At 37.7% G+C, this 21360-nt stretch overlaps 1 protein-coding gene and 1 non-coding gene across 2 annotated transcripts in view; one reads left to right on the top strand and one right to left on the bottom strand.

Annotated features, from left to right (window-relative positions):
- Nucleotides 1–21360, bottom strand: part of LOC140170973 (uncharacterized) — a 29460-nt gene that overhangs the window by 5905 nt on the left and 2195 nt on the right. Inside the window, exons 2-9 of the mRNA XM_072194163.1 lie at nucleotides 18559–18897; nucleotides 13360–13422; nucleotides 8267–8434; nucleotides 7427–7765; nucleotides 6942–7204; nucleotides 2130–2282; nucleotides 989–1184; nucleotides 364–438 (exon numbers count right to left, since the gene is read on the bottom strand). Of these exons, the coding sequence (XP_072050264.1) occupies nucleotides 364–438; nucleotides 989–1184; nucleotides 2130–2282; nucleotides 6942–7204; nucleotides 7427–7765; nucleotides 8267–8434; nucleotides 13360–13422; nucleotides 18559–18897 (1596 nt within the window). The remainder of the gene's footprint in view (nucleotides 1–363; nucleotides 439–988; nucleotides 1185–2129; nucleotides 2283–6941; nucleotides 7205–7426; nucleotides 7766–8266; nucleotides 8435–13359; nucleotides 13423–18558; nucleotides 18898–21360) is intronic.
- On the top strand, nucleotides 11011–11084 carry Trnat-ggu (transfer RNA threonine (anticodon GGU)). The gene has a single exon. It is a non-coding gene; the product is annotated as a tRNA-Thr (tRNA).

Raw genomic sequence — 21360 nt, 5'->3', positions numbered from 1 at the left:
ACTATCAGTGTACCAACTTATGGCCCTGAGGCTGCTTCATCTGATGAGAATCGGCATGGTTTGTGTTTTACATTTGGGCCCCTGGGGCCCGTGACCTTTGACCTCTGGGGCCGAGATGGGCAAAAGGCACATCTACGGGATAGGGCCCATAAGTGTACCACATATGGGCCCTGGGGCCCTTGTAGTTTTAGCGCTAGCCTTGACAGAATGATGTGTTTGATAGGAGAAGAAGGAGGAGGAGGAGGAGGAGGAGGAGAAGAAACCACAGGATGGGAAGATACCCTGCATGCGCTGCATGCGGGTATAATTGAGAATGTTGGTGTTCCTTCGTATTAATGAATAAAAATAACACAAGTGAAATACCTGACTTTGAAGGGCTTGGTGTCATTTCTTTATTGGCATCTAGATCAGGTTCGGCATCTTCGTCTAAATCTGAAACTTGAGGTGATAGTGACAGCATACATGAAATAAACATGACAGCAGTGTTTTATGAACAAAAGTAAGAAATTCGTCGTCGTTATTAATTTATCCGTTTTTTCTACTCGCATTTCTCGATGCGACAGACGTTAGGTTTCTATGATCAAACACTTGAAACAAATTATTGTATCATTGCATTGTGCTTTCGCTTTTTTTTTTTTTTTTTTTTTTGTATTTGCAAATTGTGATTGCCACTATATACCAAACTAATGTTTTCTTAAAATACACTGTTCCAAAATGTAAGTCCTCCTTAGACATTTTGGTGTAATCCAAAAACTATTATATTTTAATAAAATTTCATAAATGGCTGTATCTCTCAATGAAGATGATAAAAAAGTAGCAACAAAAACTCACTCACTTGATGCATAACCAATCAGTCTATGTTCCAAACTTTAAAATAAGAAAATTGGTCAAGTAGTTTTTGGATTATACCAAAATATCTTAGGGAGAACTTACATTTTTGGAACCGTGTAGTTCTTTATAGCACCCAATAAACTTATGAAATACGTACGTTCATCAATACTTGTGTTACCATGCATCTCGTAGGAAAAATTTGTATTCCTCACGCATGGTTTTGGATCGTCACCTTGGTTACCCCTGATGAATCCATGGATTGAGTCAACCTTTTTCTCGATTTTCTCGTTTTTCACAAAAACAAATTCAGACATGCAATGCGGCATCTCTTGAAACTCCTTTGTGAGTACCACCTATTTGAAAGGGTAAATTATGTTTATCAAATAAACTTGACAATTGACGAAATAAAACACATGATCCAGGGGCGTAGCCAGCTTTCTAGGTCAGGGGGGGGGGGGGCAAACATTTTTTAGGGGGCACAGACGAAAAAAATTGTAGTTGCATCATACAATACATAGAGACTGTATGTCTTCGAGCTTCCTGAAAAGGGCCTTATTGGGATGATGTGCGCGCGTATCGCGAAAAAAATGGTATTTTACACTATTTTCGCCCATTATCCGACTAAAAAAGGGCTTTATTGTTACAATGTGCGCGCGTAGCGCGGAAATTTTTTGTATTTTACACTATTTTGGCCCTGAATTTTGCTAGAAAAGGGCTCTTGCCCTTTTCTTTTCCTTTGCCCTCCTGATTTTCTCTTTCATTTTTTTGTCAGAGGGCACTTTTTCTTTCATTTTTTTGTCAGGGGGCACTCTGCCCCTGCCCCCCCACCCCACCCCCCCCCCGCTGGCTACGCTACTGACATGATCAAGTAACTTTTAATTTCTTCGTTTCTTTAATCAGGCTGATCACTCTCGTGTCCCTTACTTCTTTCAACGCGTCTCTAAAATGTTTGAGTCACACGCTTTCAAAAATTAAATTTCAACCAAACCTAGTAAGAAAAACTGCCGAACCTAGCTGGTTATAGCTACAGAAATAGCTATCAAAAGGTTATCGAAGGAACTCTCTGAACATGCTGTAAATGATTGTTGTTGTTATAACGGTAAGGAGGCCAACCCCGTGACATTTTTATGTCGTTGGAAAATTAACATATCATAAATATCAAAATGCTCAGAAGAGTCAGGAGAATCTTTCTGAGAATTTTCATAAATGACTTCTAATAACCTCTATGAGCATGAGTTATAAGGAACTTGGGCCATGGGTCGGGGGTGCGAACGAAAGAGACATACGCATGTGTTTACCTCATCATTATTTGCCTGGTTCCATTTGTTGGATAAATATGTATCTAATTCCACATGATAGATTAAATCGTGTCCAGTACTAAGATCCAGTAAAAAGGGCTTGGGTGGTGCCCCCTTAACACTGCTAAACTCTGCTTCGGAATCAACAACTTTCTACAGTAATAAAATAATACAGATGTTTGCATGGGTTAGAATGAGAGTGTTTAGCATGTCAATGCTAGTATAAATTATGAGTCCGAAATGACATGTAGACGAACTGGTGGATCCAGGTTTTTGAAAGGGGTCGTTTAAAAATCGACTCGCTCCGATCGCCAAAATTGGTGGACCCATATTTTTATAGGTTTTGAAAAACTGGAGAATTTTATTAAAGATATATTTTCATAAACTAATCATGCTGATACTCACTCCCGTCCACCCCCACGTATGCGCGCTTAAAACTGCGGAAGAAATTACACCCCATGAGCTGCCCGGAACCGCGAGATTCCATATCATTTTCTTATCATTTTTCATCTCTCTCTTTTTTCCTATCCTCCGTCCTATTTTAAGAGAGGGCCCGGGACCCGCACCCAAATGCGTCATGGTCATTACAGACCCGGGTACGGCGCGACAATTAAAATGTATTCGAAATGATTAATATAAAGACGTGACTGCATGACATGGTTGGATATACTGATAGGACTGACCTTCCCGCGACATGTCTGAAACCCCATGCAATTTCACTGCCGAAATGCATCACTACCGCAATACGCCGTAGAAGTGACGTAGTTAATCGGATTAACTACCATAGCAATAGATGAATACAATTTTGACTATACCGCCCTGCACTACAACGTTCACGTGGTAGCGATGCATTGAACCATACATGTCAAAGAAAGGCTGATCGCTCGCACACCACTCCACGCCATACATAAATTCTCTCAGTCACATTTCCCCAATATGAAATTTAAAAAAAGTTAAATTTTAATATTACTTCTATTAAAATTTGGCAGAGGCGGGGTTCGAACTCATGGCGGACCATGCCGCTTTGGATATGCTCTACATGTATGAGCCTAGCGCCTTAGACCACTCGTCCACTTGTCTTGATGGAATCCATTTGAAACTTATTTGAAGATATAATCGCGACTTCAATATAGGCCTACCACGTGACAAGCAAAAGCAGAAAACGTACCATATTTTGGAATTTTATTTGCCTAAAACATTAATGTGTATTAATAGCGCTCAATTGTTGTTAATCCGACAATAATAAATGATAAATGCGCGTCTATATGGACAATACATTATATCGATTTTGACATGTGCTCGCACGGTGTCAGTACATTAGCATGGTCAGTAAAATACTATAGAGGAACCTACCATTTTTCTTGTATACACGTTCGATGTTTTTATCAATTACATAAAAAATCCATTTTAGACCCCAAATGTTTCTTCGGGAAATAAAAGATTAGAATACCATAAAAACGAAACAGTAATCTTTTGCCGGGTCTAATGTTATTTATACATAGAATTTTTAACGTTTTTTCTATCCTTATTCTTGCTCAATTAAAAACATATTTTGGCGTATATAAAATTGAAATAAAATTCTCTGCCTCATAAACGACCTCAAATATGCCACAATTGGGTATCACGAATAGTTATATATGATGTGCAGTTAATATTCATATTTTCTTTTATACAGAGGATGCTTCAGTTTTGACAGGAAAAATATTTTCTTGAAAACCCTCTCACTCGGTTATTTCAAAACAGTAACCACGCTTCCCTAGAATGTGCAATAATTTAGCATTAAAATTTTTCTTATTCTAACAGCAAGCGTTTCTAGAATGAATTATGGCGAAATGTGGTGTAGATCGCTCGCATCTGTAAGATAGGTATCTTTGAAAAGAGCGGTATTGTATTCAATCTATATTTGCTGACATACACAGGAGATTAGTGCAATCTGCTTGTAGTGCAGGGCGGTCTATTCAAAAATTATATTCATCTATTGCTATTTCATTTCATTTCATTTCATTTTATTCGCCAGAAAAACATATAAAATACATATATTGCACATTTTATAAGCACTACATCAAAAACAATTAGATATTTAAAAACGTTTATATAAGCCCCTTGAATAAGTTCATCAGGACTGTTAGATATCATACCATTGGTAAAACCTGCTTCACGAGTCCAACAATTCACTCCCTCTCCAGACGTCCCACCCCCAGACCGGAAGACCCCGTCAGCAACATCGGTGGCGGAACCGGGGGCCAGTGGCCCCTCCACTTTTTTGACCGGGGGCCTGCCTCCCCCCCCCCCCACTTTTAACCCATAATGTGTTGTGTGCTATGGTAGTTAATCCGATTATGACGTCACTTCTACGGCGTATACAATATAGCGGCACGTTTGGACTAACAAAAAAAAATCAAAATGATTCCAAATATATGTAACGCACAATGTCCTCCAACCATTTCGATATGCCTAATAGCAACAACAACAAAACTCGCATATTCATGTCATCCACATCATACGGACGAAGGTCTTATCTCTGAAATCAGCCCCCTCTGTAGACTATGCCATAGTCGAATTTTATTAAAAATATGTTATTATTAGTCATGATAAACCCATTTCGTTGAACTCAAAATTATACTGTTTATTAAAATTAAAGTATTCAATAGTAAAATGGTCATAAAGAGTTACAAATATCAGATAATTAGTGACAATAAAAGTAACTGAATGCAACATTATCTTGCTCACTTTAATACTGAACAATTCTGATTTTGGAATCTACCAGTTTATTGATAGCGAACCCCGAAAATCCGACTATGGACTTTGAATTTTAAGCAGAACTTTACCTTTGGACTTTGCTCTCTAAAAACACACAGTCAAGCATACTTGTTTATCAGTCCATTAACCACAATTCTATTACCCCCACGACCCATTATTCAAAATCGCGCACTGTGATTTGTTGAAACGCGTCACGTGACAGACCATTAATTAGCGATAAAGTGTCAAGGGCAACGAACTTTGTGTTCTTCTATCATCACAGCGCACAGCAGAGCGCACAGCACACCTGCTTATGTAGGGGAGAATGGAATGTCAGGGGTGTGTTATTGTATGTGCACCCCTGCTTATAGGGGAGAATGGAATGTTAGGTTGTGTTATTGGAATGTGCATATGCTTTGGCTACACGTATGCGCTCCACCTTGAGGTAAACAACTTGAAATATTTGGGCAAAAAAATTGATATTTTCTCTTTAAATCGCACTATTTTGTGGTAATAGAATAGAAATAAAGGGTGCTGCATTATCCTTTACACGCAAATAATGTGTCCTCGGCAGTAAAAACGTTTAAATAATGGGTTCGGCTGCGCCTCACCCATTATTTACGTTTTTTACTGCCTCGGACACATTATTTTCATGTAAAGGATCATGCATTACCCTTTATTTCTTAAGTACTAAGCATGGTATAGTACAAGACGCGCTAGATGTTTGATGAGAGATTAACTTTCGCGTCAACACAAAATCGCCGCAAATACCACAGATAGTTGTGTACGGTGTAGTTAATGGTAATGGCGCGGACCCAGAAGATTTTTAAACAATAGCGAGATATGGGCGACCAATCATAAGGCAGATCCATTTAAAGATGCATTACATCATGGCCAATTTTAGTTAGGCCAGAAATTGGCCTAACTCTCCATAGAGTCCCGTGTTAAAAATCTTAACCGCAAGGCAAAGTCAGTAGTCCACTTGGGAAGCTAACAAACAGAGGGAGTGCGGTGACTGAAAAGATCAGATACAGATGCTTAAATGTATTGGCCAGAGTATGCAAAATGGGCAAGTGGACTACGGAGAAGTCTATCCCCTCTGTGGACAGTTTTAAGGCAATCCTCAAGACGCATCTTTTTAATTCTTAGTGTATCTTTTTATTATGTTAATACTGATTATGCACATGTTTGGCATTTGTTTTTAAACATCAGTGCTGCAATATTTTGTTTGTTTATAGATTACTTTTAAGGTGTATAGTTTTTAATATCCAGTGTCATCAATCTTGTAATTTTAATCTGTTGTATTGGTAAATTTCATATTGTTTTTTCTATGTGTGTGCATTTGCTTTTTAGTTGTGGGGCTATTATATTTCATGTCATTGATCAGTTGATGCACACATTTTACAATAAAAGGGTGTCAAACCCCCCATTATTTCACGTTTCATAGAAATAAAGTTGGTCATTAATTTTAGGCTAATTAGACTATCCATAACCCAAAACAAAATTGTTTTTTTTTTGTTGTTGTTGTTGTTGTTCTTTTGCATAGACTACTCAGGGGCCCGGGTCATTTAGAACAATAAAAATGACACACTTTTCAACTAATGTCATTCTTAACATAATGCCTGCAGTTCTTTTGACAGACTTCATTATTTACCCCAACAAAATTGAGCCTTTGTCCTCGGAAGAAAGCTCATTTGTTTCTCGTAACCCAGTAAATCTTAGGATGAATGATTCCGTTAGAACAAGTAGTAACCTTATTCTCCGTGGTGTACTGTTCACCCATACTGTTCCATGGGCAATTGCAATAATTTTGTCTTCATATTTTTTCAAACCACTTAAGCAAATGAACTAAAAACTTGCTTAAATGTATTGATACAACACACCACATGAGAAAATGGAAAAGGTGGTTAGCTTAGCCATGGAGGAGCAATAGTTTGGCATGTCAAATGCAAGTGATTTAATATTGTTTTTCGCTCAATATTTAAATCACCTAACAATGCGCAGCGATGAAGCGGTAAACATGTTCAAATAAAACTCAATTTGACACTAAACACAAATGTAAACTCTATGTACCTTCTCTGCATCCTGTCTGGCTGAATAAATCCTGAGAACTACTTTCCGTGTGGCTTTGGACAATGTTTTCGGTGCCAAGAAAGGTAACATTACCATACGAAAATATGTAGGGGTTTGCCGTCCTGTAATATAATCCATCAATGCTGTGTACCAAGTAAAATGCTTGACTCGAAGCTTTATCACGTTATCTTTCAACTTGATTGTAACTGGTGACTGCTGCATGTGTTTTTCGTCATACAACACTTGCCATGTATTTCTCGGTCCTGTGAAAATGTATTTAATAATATTGCAAAATTGAATTCTGTATGAGTATTAAAACTAGTTATAATTATATGTAAGGTCCTACAGATAATCAGGTTTACTGTATAGGTTCCCCTGATTAAATAAGATAAATAAATAAATTAATTAATTATTTATTTAATCAATTATAAAGTAAAATACATAAACCTTCCAGAAATATTTTCCTATATAGTCTTTTGACTCACCATGTGCATTTGGTTTGGAGATAATGATGACATCACATGTCGTGATGTTGGCTGCTGAATGTTCAAGTGAAATAGTGACTGGTTTGTCAAACTGAAGACCATCTGGTTCACATTGCATAGATGGTCCGATTACCCATTGGTTATCTTGCAGGGGTGGTTCTTGCATCCAGTCAAGGCCAATCGTGATCAGTTTCCCTTGGCCTTTGGGCAGTGCGCCAGGTGGAATTTTGAGTTTTGCACAGGAGCCGTCTATGCTGAGTTGACCCCCACGTTCATCAATATAGGCAGATTTCTTCCACTTGTTGCTCTCTTGCTTTTCAGCAATTGGGGTACTGCCGCCTATAGGTATTCATGATAAGCAAATCATTTAAGGCTGAGTCGGAGCAGAGGTTTAAAACATAGTTTAAAACACAGCTTGCGCTTAAAAAATAAATATTAGGTATTCATATTTGGAAGCCCACTACATTCGGTTCATGCATATTAAAGGGGGATCATAGGGACCCATTTTAATTATTCAATTAAAAACACATTTCATCTATAGATGTTAGTCACAAAACTATTTTTACACAATGATTTCTTTCACACGTATAGAAACCAAAAATGTGAACCTTTATACTACTAGAAAACACGTGTGACGAAGAAGGTGAACCTTTATTACCCTCTTTAAAAATCGTTATAGGGCCTAACTAAAAAGAGTGAATATCTGTGAATCAAATCAGGTTATTAAACCAAGCAAGCAAACGTGGTCAATGTCTTACCATGAAATGGTAAATGTCTTACAATTAAGTATCAATAATGTAACATGGTACCAAAAATAAGATAAATTTCAAACAATATTACCTTTTGTAGAGTATGCCATTGTGGCAGCAAGTCCCACTGCTTTAGGTATACGTTCACCAGTTATTGTTGTGTTTCTATCAACAACTTGCAACATTTCGTCATCATCATGTCTTGCATGTAATGAAAAAGAGCATTGTTGTCTGGCTGTGACGTTACTTAAAGGAGATTCTACATCAGTCCATAATTTTTCACATTGATATAAAATGAAAGATAATGTTGTTATTAGTAGTAGTAGTAGTAGTAGTAGTAGTAGTAGTAGTAGTAGTAGTAGTAGTAGTAGTTGTTGTTGTTGTAGTAGTAGTAGTAGTAGTTGTTGTTGTTGTAGTAGTAGTAGTAGTAGCAGTAGTAGTAGTAGTAGTAGTAGTAGTAGTAGTAGTAGTAGTAGTACGGGTAGTAGTAGTAGTAGTAGTAGTAGTAGTAGTAGTAGTAGTAGTAGTATAATTTCTTTCACACGTATAGAAACCAAATAGTAGTAGTAGTAGTAGTAGTAGTAGTAGTAGTAGTAGTAGTAGTAGTAGTAGTAGTAGTAGTATATCATCATCATAACATCCCTGTATTCACTTTATTTATTACTCTCTATGCACACACTAAAAAAACGTATTGCAACATCCCTGAATGGCTGTGCAATAATTATGAGCCCTGGGGGAGGGTAAAATTGGGGGGGGGGCAAAGAAATTTTTGGCGAGCCGAAAGGGGGCAAGCAATTTTTGGCAAGCCGAGGGAGGGGGGGCAGGGGATTTTGGCACGCATTCATGGGGCGCCTTTTTAATAAAACGCTCTAAAAGGCTTAGGAAAACAGTACGGAAATTTAATTTCCAGTTAGTGTATCAAAAATAAAACCTGTGATTTACGTGACAACAAATAAAATTGTCTTGCAATAGAAATATCATATGGGATACGCGTAGCTGACTTTTTGCTCCGTGGAGCCAAATTGACCAATCATGTTAGAGTTTTTCATTACTCGGAGGTAAATCTGACCAATCAAGTACGACTTACTCATTACTTGAAGCGAATTTATTCATTAAGAATTTGCCAGGCGAGCTTCACGTAGTTGCAAGATATCCTCGGTCACGAAAGTTATGATTCAAAAAGTAGTTTATGAAAAGTACGAACCGACTTATTATTAAGATGGACATGCACTCATAAGAAACTCATACAGTATTTGTACATAACTATATAGCTAGGCCGAGTGGTGGTAAACCATGCACTTCTGCGATCTGCAGTGTATCGCCGGGAGCTAATTTGTACAACTTGCGCGGCGTGGCCTGCGCAATAAACTGTCTGGTATCATGCTTGATACGAGGGAATTCGACCTTTAGCAAACCAGTTCGGATTTACTTTATATACTAGTAGTAGGCCATACATACTGTAGTTACTGTCCGTTTTCCTATACACAATACACAGTGCGCTCACCATTGACGCGTGACCTCTACAAATAGTGTATGTTAGAAGTATAGGCCATTGCCTAGTTAACGTCACTGTGTAAAAATAACCGGCCAATATTTAAAGTATTCCCTGAAATTCTAGAAAATATAGTTTTGTAACATGTCCTAAATTTTTAGCTAATTTAGGTGTTTGGAAATATTGGTACTTTTGTGTTTTAGGAAGGATATGTAAACGACAGATAACACCAACAAATATGAAAAAATAATTTCTAAACCGTGTTAAGTCTGCAAACCATTATTCTTCTAATTTTCAAGAACGCTGGTTAACAATAAGCAGACTATTGTCTCATTTCGTAAACAAAAGCCCACACAGTATTGTTACCTTGCGTTCGCTTTATAATCGTTCACCCAACTGAAACTATAATACCAGCTCATTGCACAAGTAAAACAGAAACAAGTGCAGTGTGTATTTAACCAGAGAAGATCTGATGTAACATAGTTGAGCTGTTTTCAATGAGTGTTATCTTGGTTTAATAGCTTTTAATGGGGTTTAAGTCCTTCAAAGATCGTGGATGAATAGTACTGTAGACATGACTGCATCATGATTATTTTAAAGTCAACAACATTCAACAATCTGATCACCGTGATAGTATGACAGTATCAGTACCGTGGGTGTCAGTGATCCTGGCCTGACACAGTAGACAAACAAACAAACAAACACGCCACACACATGACACGTGCATGCAAGGTAACATTGACAGTGCCGCCGACAAGGGGGGTAACCGGGGGCGTTACCCCGGGGCCCGGGGTCCTAGGGGGCCCGTAAAAAGTGAAGAAAAGATACTTTACTATGGAGCAGTAAAAGCAAGGAAAAGGGACATCACGGGCCCGTAGAAGGTTCAGAATAGATACCTTGCAATTGTGAAGAAAATATACTTTACTATGGGGCAGTAAAAGCAAGGAAACGGACATCACGGGCCCGTAAAGGTTCAGAATAGATACCTTGCAATTAAGGCATATTTTCTTTGCTTTAGGCCTACTATATACGGGTCGACAAAGATTTTATTAGGCCTAAGGTATCTCTTCTTTGCTTTTTACGGGCCCTCCGAGGTCTTTTTTTGTTTCTTTTTATGGGTTCATTATTATCTTTTCTTTGCTTATTAAGCTTTTTTACATACTCACTAATTTGTAAAATTCTCACTAATTTACCACATAGATTAAACTTTATTTCTCCGTCTCGAAAATAATTTCGGAATGATTTCCAAACCTCTTTCTTGAAGCTTCTTGGATGAGAAGATGATAGAGGGCGGGTATTGAACTGAAGGCCTATAGATAATAACATCACTGCTCTTCTCCATCTGACTTATTAGCTCAGTTGGTAGAGCATCGGTCCGGTGATCCGAAGGTCCCAGGTTCAAATCCTGGATAGTCAGTGAAATTTTTTCACTGGCTGTCATTTATGTATGTGTTGACTTGACTTTAAAAAAACCTTGCTCATACTCACTAATGTCTCTTTTCTTTCCTTTACGGGCCTATGGTATCATTTCTTTGCTTTTTACGGGCCCACTACGGTCTCTTTTGTTTGCCTTTACGGGTCCATTATAAGGTCTGTTTTCTTTGCTCTTTTACGACCCATAAAAACCAAACAAAAGTAACGGGCCCGTAAAGGCAAACAAAAAGAGACGTGCATTTTATAAAAAATACAAGATAGCCTTTGAAGCACACACTCTAATAAATATTTCACTTGAATTTACTCTTTGCTTTTGCCAAAATGATCATCCTCGATATAATGAAATCTTCGAGAAATTAGGGGAGTGCAGCTTAATCGTGGGAATCCAAATTGAAAATTTTCGCGCGCTTCGCGCTTTGTGCCCTTAAAATTGGCAATTTTTCGGCGCTTCGCACGGAGTTTGTTTCAATACGTCCAATCTGGGAGCAAAAGTCGCCAATTCGAATTACAAATTTTCGCGCGCTTTGTTCAATTCACCGGTTCATACTTGGATCATTTTAGCTTCAAATTGGCTTTAAATTGGCAAATTTTTTGCATTTTTTGCGCGTGGAAGTTGTTCAGAGAAACTTAATCTGGGAGCAAAATGCCGTTCAAATTGCAAATTTGTGCGCACTTCGCGTGCATTTGTCTCCTTCAATGTTTATATTTGATTATTGGCAGCTAAATATGCTACTTTCACTCCGCTGCAATTATGTTCAAGGAATTTACACCAACCTCCTTCCCCCATAAATTTATGCCACTGTTGCCCCTCCACCCCCCACACACACACACACACACTTATGAAGTCCTGCACCGTCATCACTGATCAAAGGGGCCCGTGTGTTCACATTGCCCCCGGGCCCGTAATGGCTCTCGGCGGCACTGAACATTGACTATACACTAATCAAAAGCTATCAAACAATAGTATTGATCCTGTACAACTGGTCGTGGTTTATTTACATTCGATTCATTTAAAATCCCCATAGTAAACATTCAGTTTGGCAAGAGTTTTCTCTCACTGGAACGAGGATGCATCCACTGGCTCCGCGTAATGAAAAGATCTAACATGATTGGTCAATTTAGCTCCGCGAAGCGAAAAGTAAGCAACGCGTAGCAGCTCCACGTTGTGGCGGTTACGGCCAGCCATATACTGATCATGCGAAAATCGTAAAAACATAGAATAGAAACAGTGTGGCAGGTTCTGTGGGAATCTCAATCGAGTTGCTCGGCCTATCTCGAACAAAATCACCATGCGTAGCTGTTGAAAAACGTGAGGATTCATCGTACTATCACGGCAATTTTTGACACGAAGGTATAGGGATGATGACGGTGTGTGATGTTGCCCTCCAATTTCACCAAATTCATATGCGCCAGGGCGAGAAGGGATTTGAATGTGTATTTTAAAAGTCAAACAAACTTGTACTAAAGTTCGGTAGGTGACAATTACAGTAAATTCAAGATGCTTCGGTTTTATTCAAATGTTCATACGCTGCTGTTCCCATCAACATGCAAACTTTTTGGTACCATAAATTACAGCTATCACATCTTACATCACATTAATGAATCAATGGAATGGAACGGAAGGGTACACCAGCGATGATATCATGGGCTTATTCCAGTGCTTAGAATGACGGGTAGTGGAAATTCGATTAGACTCAAAATATGACGAATGTCACAAAAATGAAATACAATATAATTAAGATGAATATTAAGATGAGTAGTAATAATAATAATAATAATAATAATAATAATAATAATAATAATAATAATAATAATAATAATAATAATAATGATAATGATAATAATAATAATAATAATAATAATAATAATAATAATAATAATAATAATAATAATAATAATAATAATATGAATAATAATAATAATAGTAATAAAAATAATAATAATGATAATAATAATAATAATAATAATAATAATAATAATAATACTAATAATACTAATAATAATAACACTAATAATAATAATAATAATAATAATAATAATAATAACACTAATTATAATAATTATAATAATAATAATAATAACAACAATAATAATAATAATAATAATAATAATAATAATAATAATAATAATAATAATAATAATAATAATAACACTAATAATAATAATAATAATAATAATAATAATAATAATAATAATAATAATAATAATAATAATATATATTAAACAAATAAAACGGGATAACTTTAAAACAAATTTACCTTGGGCCTGGGCTGACTCTTCTAAATCACCGATATCCAACATTTCGTCATACAAGCTTATCCCTATATGAATCAAATCGAGTTATTAAACCATGCAAACGTAGTTAATTTCTTATAATTAAGTATGATATGGTAAATATCTTAATGTCAATTAAGTATTAAATAGAGCTTCGTTGTGTGATTTTGACCTTATTAAAAAGAAGCTAGGATGGTACCACAAAAAACATCATCCACACTTTTTATCTCCATCAAAATGGAGATTCTGCATCAGTTAAATGTCCATAATTTTTCACATTGACCATGGAACATTACATCTTTCTCCGAGTGATTATATTTCGACCATTGCATGATTTCTTTATCCCCTTTACATGACTTCTATTACTTACAGATACTATTTAATGTAGGAAATCCATTTTATTTCATTAACATACCACTATGTTTTGCCGTCACACACTTAACATTTTGTACTCAACTTTTTTCACTCAAAAAATCACTCAATGCAACCGTTAAACAAAAAGTAGCTAACTTAGGCACGGGTTCATCCTTGTTGGTGTGCAAAGAAACCTGAAATCGTTATCTTTAATAAACCAAAACAATTATTTCAATCGGCTCACAATTTTTGACGATATGCCCTCTTTAAGAAATATACCCGTTTGTTACTCTGTCCACTGATGAGGTTTGGCTACATCAAAGATTAAAACGAAACACGGGGGTAATGACATAGATAGATAATAGCATTAGGCGTTGGAACGCTTTGGAATTCACTCTGCTCTTGACGGATGGTACGTCGTTGTCAGTTACGTATCCGACTACTCCATCTGGTAGGCTATTCCAAACGTAAACTGCAGTGTAGATGAAGGTCCTGCCAGTAGATATGGTTCTAGAAACTGGTACTGTGAGAGCATGGCAAGGCATGGACAAGCTGGAGCGGGTAGCTCTTCTGACTACAAATCGTTTTGGTAGCAGTGCCTTCAGTTCTGGTGGGCACAACCTAGTGTGCATTTTGTAGAGGACTGTTGCTGCAGCAACTTGACGTCTAGATATGGAGAGATGTGATGTTCAGCTCTGTAATCGCACACCTATGATTCGAAGGGCCTTAAGCAGAGTTAAATATAACCCACATCCAACCCAAATTCTCGAAATTTCTAGAAATAAAACCAAAACCTCATACCATTGTACAGGGTGAGTAAAAAAAAAGTGCAATAGATAAAAGAACCCAGCCTAGAAACTGGTACTGTGAGAGCATGGCAAGGCATGGACAAGCTGGAGCGGGTAGCTCTTCTGACTACAAATCGTTTTGGTAGCAGTGCCTTCAGTTCTGGTGGGCACAACCTAGTGTGCATTTTGTAGAGGACTGTTGCTGCAGCAACTTGACGTCTAGATATGGAGAGATGTGATGTTCAGCTCTGTAATCGCACACCTATGATTCGAAGGGCCTTAAGCAGAGTTAAATATAACCCACATCCAACCCAAATTCTCGAAATTTCTAGAAATAAAACCAAAACCTCATACCATTGTACAGGGTGAGTAAAAAAAAAGTGCAATAGATAAAAGAACCCAGTTTTATTAAGGGATCTGGAATGAGCGTTTTGAGCGTTTCGACAGTATTTTTTGTGGGACATGAGAGCACATCAGACATATCGAATTGCATTCTGAATACGAAGAATGTCTTTCTGGTATCAAATAATTTTAATTTTTCTTTAAATTCACGATGTAATACAAATTTTATGACAAATTATTAAAATTTGATATTTTTCACATTTTTGATATATAACAGTCCTCGAAGTAATTTTTAAAAATCATATGATATATTCTTAAAGTGTATGTAGCTGCGAAGAAAAGCCGACGATCAATTGAAAATTTTGACCTTTCATATTTCCCAAAAAGACCTAATATTTTTTTGGTGTTTTGGAAAAAAATCCATATCTTCAATACGAAAGGTCAACATTTTCAATTGATCATCGGCTTTTCATCCCACCTACATACACTTTAAGTACATATCATCAGATTTATAAAGTTTACTTCGAGTATTGTTAAATATCAAAAATATCAATTTTAATCATTTACCATAAAATGTGTATTACATTGCGAATTTCAAAAATTCAAAATTATTTGATATCAGTAGGACATTCTTCGTATTCAGAATGCAATTCGATGTCTGATGTGCTCTAATGTCCCACAATAAATACTGTCCAAACGTTCATACCCCATCCCTTCAAGAACCGAGTTGAACCTTTTAGGTTTGAAAACATTTTATATATGATATATTCATCAGCAACCTTGTGTGAAGAAATAAAGGAATAAGCATTTACCGTTTTGTTTTTATGGCACGTTTTATAGCGATACCCAACTTCAATGTTTGTCCAAGAGATATCTAAAATTTGAATGTCAGCGCACTCTGTGTAAGGTAGATTTGGAACAACCGCCATTTTCTAAACCTCATTGGCATTGAAATTAAATGGAGCACCCAAAGTGTTATTGCCCTTGGTCTTTTTTAAGGAAAAGAAACATTATTTGTTGTTATTTTCATTTTACCTTTAATTTAAAGATGTTTATTCTCAATCAAAAACATACAAATTTGTAGGCGGGTTTTTGCAAATGTCAAAATAAAATGCGCACAAATTGAAGTGGAGTGAATTACAAAATATCCAGTAAGTTGGACATATCATGCATATTGGGATTAAAAAACTGGAGTTGGAGTCGAGTGAACTGGATCTGAAGGACTTAAAGTAATGTTAGAAAGTTTGTTTGAACAGAAAAAAAATAAATTAAAATAACGCAAAAATCAACCTTTTTTAAGTTGATGTCAGTTTCAGAGCTGATGCCTTTACCGTACATTGTGTGTTCTCATTCAAAATACATGGTATCTCGTGGACAAATAACGAAATTGGGTATCGCACCAAAAGGACTTATAAAAATTAAACGGTCGTCACGATTCACTTCATATTTTCACAGAAGGTGACTTTTGAGTGTGGCATTTATACATTTTTTTCAATAATGGGAAAGTTTGACTTGGTTCTAGCATAAATATCGATTTTTTGCTCTATTGCACTTTTTTTTTAATCACCCTGTACTTAGTACCAAAGGATGGTTACGAGCCTCTTCTATCAAGTAATACCAAAATAACTACAGCATTCTACAACTGAGGTCACTATGATCAGGGTTGACTATGACGTCAAAATGTAAATGCGCCCTCTCAAACTTGGAAAATATTGGCTAAACAAAACAGGAACAAATATCGATAATCTTTTTTCTTAAAATCGTATAAGCATGCACTTTTTACTGGATTTTTGACTAAATAGGAAAGGACATTAATATTCCAATATAAATATCAAGTTTCAACTTAATATTATATCAGTTGGCCTCACCGAAAAATCCTCTTCGAAGATTGATCGTCCACCCTGGTAGGTCATTTATTATATTAATATTATATTATATTATATTATATTATATTATATTATATTATATTATATTATTATAATTAATATAAATTATAGTAGATAGAATCATCACTTACTTTTGCTTATTCTCTGTTTCACGCAGGATACATTACCGATGACCAACATAGAATGCAATACCTCCTATAATTGCTATTATAGATGATGCATCTGCTTGTGTATCTGGGTCACACATAAATTATAACAATTCAGGCCAACTAAGCTTAGTTTTGTTTTACATTATATACAGTGTATATTATACACTCAAATAGATATACCCCTACACCAGGATTATTGTGGGGTCCAGCATTATGTGTGTATAAAATAGGCCAGTGGTTCTTTCTGGGGTAATTTTCTTATCACACAATTATTGTGGGGTACAAGAAACGTACCACCAATAGTTTGTGGGAAATGTTATTTAACACAGACCCACCTTACTACCCCTGTGAGGTTTGCATTCAATAACTACGGTGTGTAACAAACCAAAACTTCATTTTCTGCCATGTACAATTTGCTCCTTGTTGGTGACAAATTGATGACATCGGTTTATTACCAGATATAAAAGTTCGTAAGCAAAATAACATATATGACACGTACTGACATATTCCCCATAATCTTCAAGGGGTAATTCAATGACCCGTATATAATTCATTTGTCTTATCTTATATTACTAAACATAACTTCTGCTATTATGAATAAATTACAACCTTGTTTTAAACCTTCATCTTTTAAGGTGGTACTACACCCCTTGATAAATTTGTGACTAATTTTGCATTTTTCTCAAAAACTAATAAAACAATGGTAAGAAAAGTTATATATACTATAGGGGCAAGGAATCCAGTTACTACCTGGGAATTTCAGTGACTCAAGACAAGTAGTTATTGATTTATCGATCAAATATTGGTTTTCCCTCATTTTTTACTGTAACTCCACAACTGTTGTCTGTGTTGAAATACAATTTCCAGTGCAGTGTAGTTGTAGTCCTTGCCCCTATAATATACATATCTTACTTGTCGCCAATGCGCTATATTTGAGAAAAAAGAAAAAATAGGCACAAAATTGGCCAGGGGTGTAGTACCACCTTAACAAGATAATTTACATAACGACCATTGTATAATGCATCTTCCAGTATTTTTAAACATAGTAGATATCCTGGTTGATAGGATGAACAAATTTTAATCTTTACCCAGACCAACCAGCGCACATAAACGTTGAAAGAAAAACCAGTGCATCTATAATCAAATTAAGTAATTCTTGGCCACACTGGAACATTGTGGACGCTAGTGGCTCCGCGATAAACACACGCGAATATAGAAGAAAGTATACACGCGCCTTACACTGCGTACACGCTTAGTACACTACATGGACGCAACGCACATGTTCCAGCTTGGCCAAGAATTACTTAATTTGATTATAGCCGGATTCGAAACGGCGACCTTCGTATTACTAACACGACGCTCTGCCAATTGAACCACAGAGGCACACTGGGAAAGAGCGGAAGAGTTTAATCTATTGGTATTAGGTTCGAATGGTGTTCGGTGCATTCCTAGCGAAAGGCATCAGAACTGCATATTTCTAAGAAATATACAAAATATATACTTAGTTCTCTGGGTTGATAGGATGAACAAATTTTAATCTTTACTGACTGCTCTGGGTAAAGATTAAAACGTGTTGGCTGCTCTGGGTAAAGATTAAAATTTGTTCACCCTAAAAAGAAAAAAGCTCTCTTCTGAAATAATTAATAATTAAAATGTAAACATACCTTTATTCTTCAACTGCACACAAATTGTTAAATCGGGTGTATCACAAAGTTGTACTGAAGTATCACAACATAGTATGGTATCATTTTTCGCTGCAAATTGAAATTCACTTTTAAAATTAGAAAGCAGTGGATCAGCATTCACCTCTGTGGAATGTGTAACATTATCACTTTGTGGTTTATCTCCAACTGTCCATTCAAATTCTGATTCTGGTCTTGATCCCATAGCATTACATTCATATGTATATTTGACTCCAAAACCAACAGCAATGGAATCTCCATCATTAACTGGGGTGCGGTCCCCATCCTGGATCCTGGATGTCATACTTACAGTTGGACATACTATAAATAAAGTAAACAAAAAAAGGTGCACTAGGTGTCCTCAATTCTGATGTACAAGGGCAGGGGCGTAGCTAGCTTTCTTGGTCGGGGGGGGGGGGGGGAAACATTTATATTTCACACTATTTTGGCCCATGATCGGGATCAATTTTGGTGGAAAGCGGGCTCCATGGCCTTTTTTGTTTTCCTTTTCCTTCAATCGTCTCTTTCATTTTTTGTCACAGGGGCACTTTTCTCTTTTACTTTTTTTTTTGTCAGGAGGGCACTCTGCCCCCCCCTGCTACGCTGCTGTATAAAGGGGCAATTTAGCTCGATGATATCCTATAAACGTTACGTTGTTAAACTAAAATCGGAGCCAGAGATAAAAAAAATACTATTTTGTGTCTGGCGGCACCTGTCGATCAAATGCAAAAACGACTTGTTTAGGAGTTGTCGTTATTGTTATGATTCAGTTTCGGAACACTGTAAATGTTCTCGTTTTCTCACATAGATGCATAAAGGGGAATATATTTGAAATTGTATAAAGTTTGAAGACAATCCATATCCTAAACCTTGCTTGTTGCTTGTTGCTTCACTTTCCGCTGCTCCGCTTCCCAATTTCGATTCCAATCATCTTTCCACTTGGCTTTCCACCTTTGCTTTTTCCCATGCTCCTCGTCTCACCACGGTTCCCACTTGTCCCAATCCTCGTACTTTTCTCGCATCTCCGCTTCCCACTTTTCCTCGTCCCGCTTTCTCGCTTCACACTTTGTTTTCCACCACGTTTCCCACCCCGCTTCCCGTCGCTCCGCTTTTTGCTCCGCTTCCCTCTTCGCCTCCGCTTTTTGCTTCGCTTCCCTCTTCGCCTCCTCCTCTGCTTTTTGCTTCGCTTTCCGCTTCCGCGCTTCTCGCTATTTGGCTTTCTGCTTCGTCTCCCACTCCGTCGCTCCCCTCGGAGGGCCGTAGTCTTCGCTGCAGGCTCCGCTCCCCTCCAGACCCCTCTTCTCCGCGTTGCGGGGCAGCTCCCGGCGAGACATCGCTCTCGTTCGGCAAAGGGTCCACTTCACGACGTTCTTCCTAGTCTTGATCGAAATCTCTTCGCCCACCGAACAGGCGTAGAGCGAAACCTCCACCGAGTGCAGCCCCTGGCTCGGACGTCGGGGTGCTCGAAAACCTTTCGCAGCCTCTCGTTGCGGCCAGGTGCCCTCCAAAATCCTCTCCAGCACCTCTCCAGCCTCAAAATTTGAAACGATCTTGTTGTAGATCTTGACTCGAATAGCCCCAATTGGAGACCAGGTGTTGGCGGAGAGCTCGTCTGTTAATGGTGCCGGAGAAATCCTGGGTGTAGTCGATGCTGTAGATGCCGTAGCCCAGGCTGTAGAGGTTCTCCTCGAATTTTTCCACGCCCTCGTGCAGCTTTCTAATCGGCACGGTGGAAACGTCGATCTTGGCCACCACGTAGGCGGCGGGGTCGGTCTTTCGCATCCTCTTCCAATTTTCCGAGTTCTCGAATTGGTGTCTCGCTCGATGCGACCGATCGTCTTGCAGATGCTGCCCTTTCCGTCGTAAAGCAGCGTGTGAACAATTCGCACGTGCACAGGTTTCTCGCCAAAAGAGCTTCCGATGCAGGTCTGGATCGCGGCCACCACCTTCTTGGCCTGGCCGGATTCGCCGGTCGAAAGAGTCGCCTTCCTTCCGCGGAGAACCACCTCGGCTCGTTCGAGGTAGCCAAAAACGTAGAGATCGTCTACGAATAGGTCGAGACCCGAGAGCGGTTGCAGCTCCGTCTCGCCCAAGTTCCCGCGGGTGTAGTCCGAAACGAGATTGGAATCGTACGCGTTTTCCAGCAGAATGTGCCGGGCCGCGGACTTGGAGGCTCGAATGCCCATCTCCCGAAAAGAGTGTCGAATCGTTGCGTTCGACATTTCTGCGTTCGCCAATTTTGCGTGTGCCATTTTTTTCTATCGCTATTTATTTCTATACCCAAAAAAATAGGGGGCTCATATAATTTTTGTCTAGGGAAATATCGAAAAATTTGAATATCTAACGTTCTGTAAGAGTTAGCATAACCAAACTAGGTATGTTTGGTAAGAATGACAAAAGGACTCATTTACAGGGGCCAAAATGTCAAAAGGTCAACGAACTTTTTAGAATTAAAGAATGAGCTTTTTTGTGCTGACAGCTTACGAAGCACGCTCCGCTTTTTTTTCTCGTACTTTTCTTTTAATTTAGTACAAATTCTCTTTGTTATTGTCGTAGTATTTCTTCTGATACTCGCGATGCTTCTCTTTGTTTTTTTCATACCTTTCTTTTGAATACCTTACAGTCATCGTATTAATCCCAGCTCTTTACACAGTCCAGATCTGTAACGAGTCTGCAGGGTTGTCAAATTGTAAAACTTAGCAGAATTTTGCATCGTAGAGGACAAAGAGGTGATCCATTTCTAACTTTGTCTCAAGGTAACAACTTCATTTTCTCCTGAAGTCA

The sequence above is a fragment of the Amphiura filiformis genome, chromosome 15, assembly GCF_039555335.1.
Source record: "Amphiura filiformis chromosome 15, Afil_fr2py, whole genome shotgun sequence".
Taxonomy (NCBI): domain Eukaryota; kingdom Metazoa; phylum Echinodermata; class Ophiuroidea; order Amphilepidida; family Amphiuridae; genus Amphiura; species Amphiura filiformis.
This window is presented reverse-complemented; position numbering and strand designations above follow the sequence as displayed.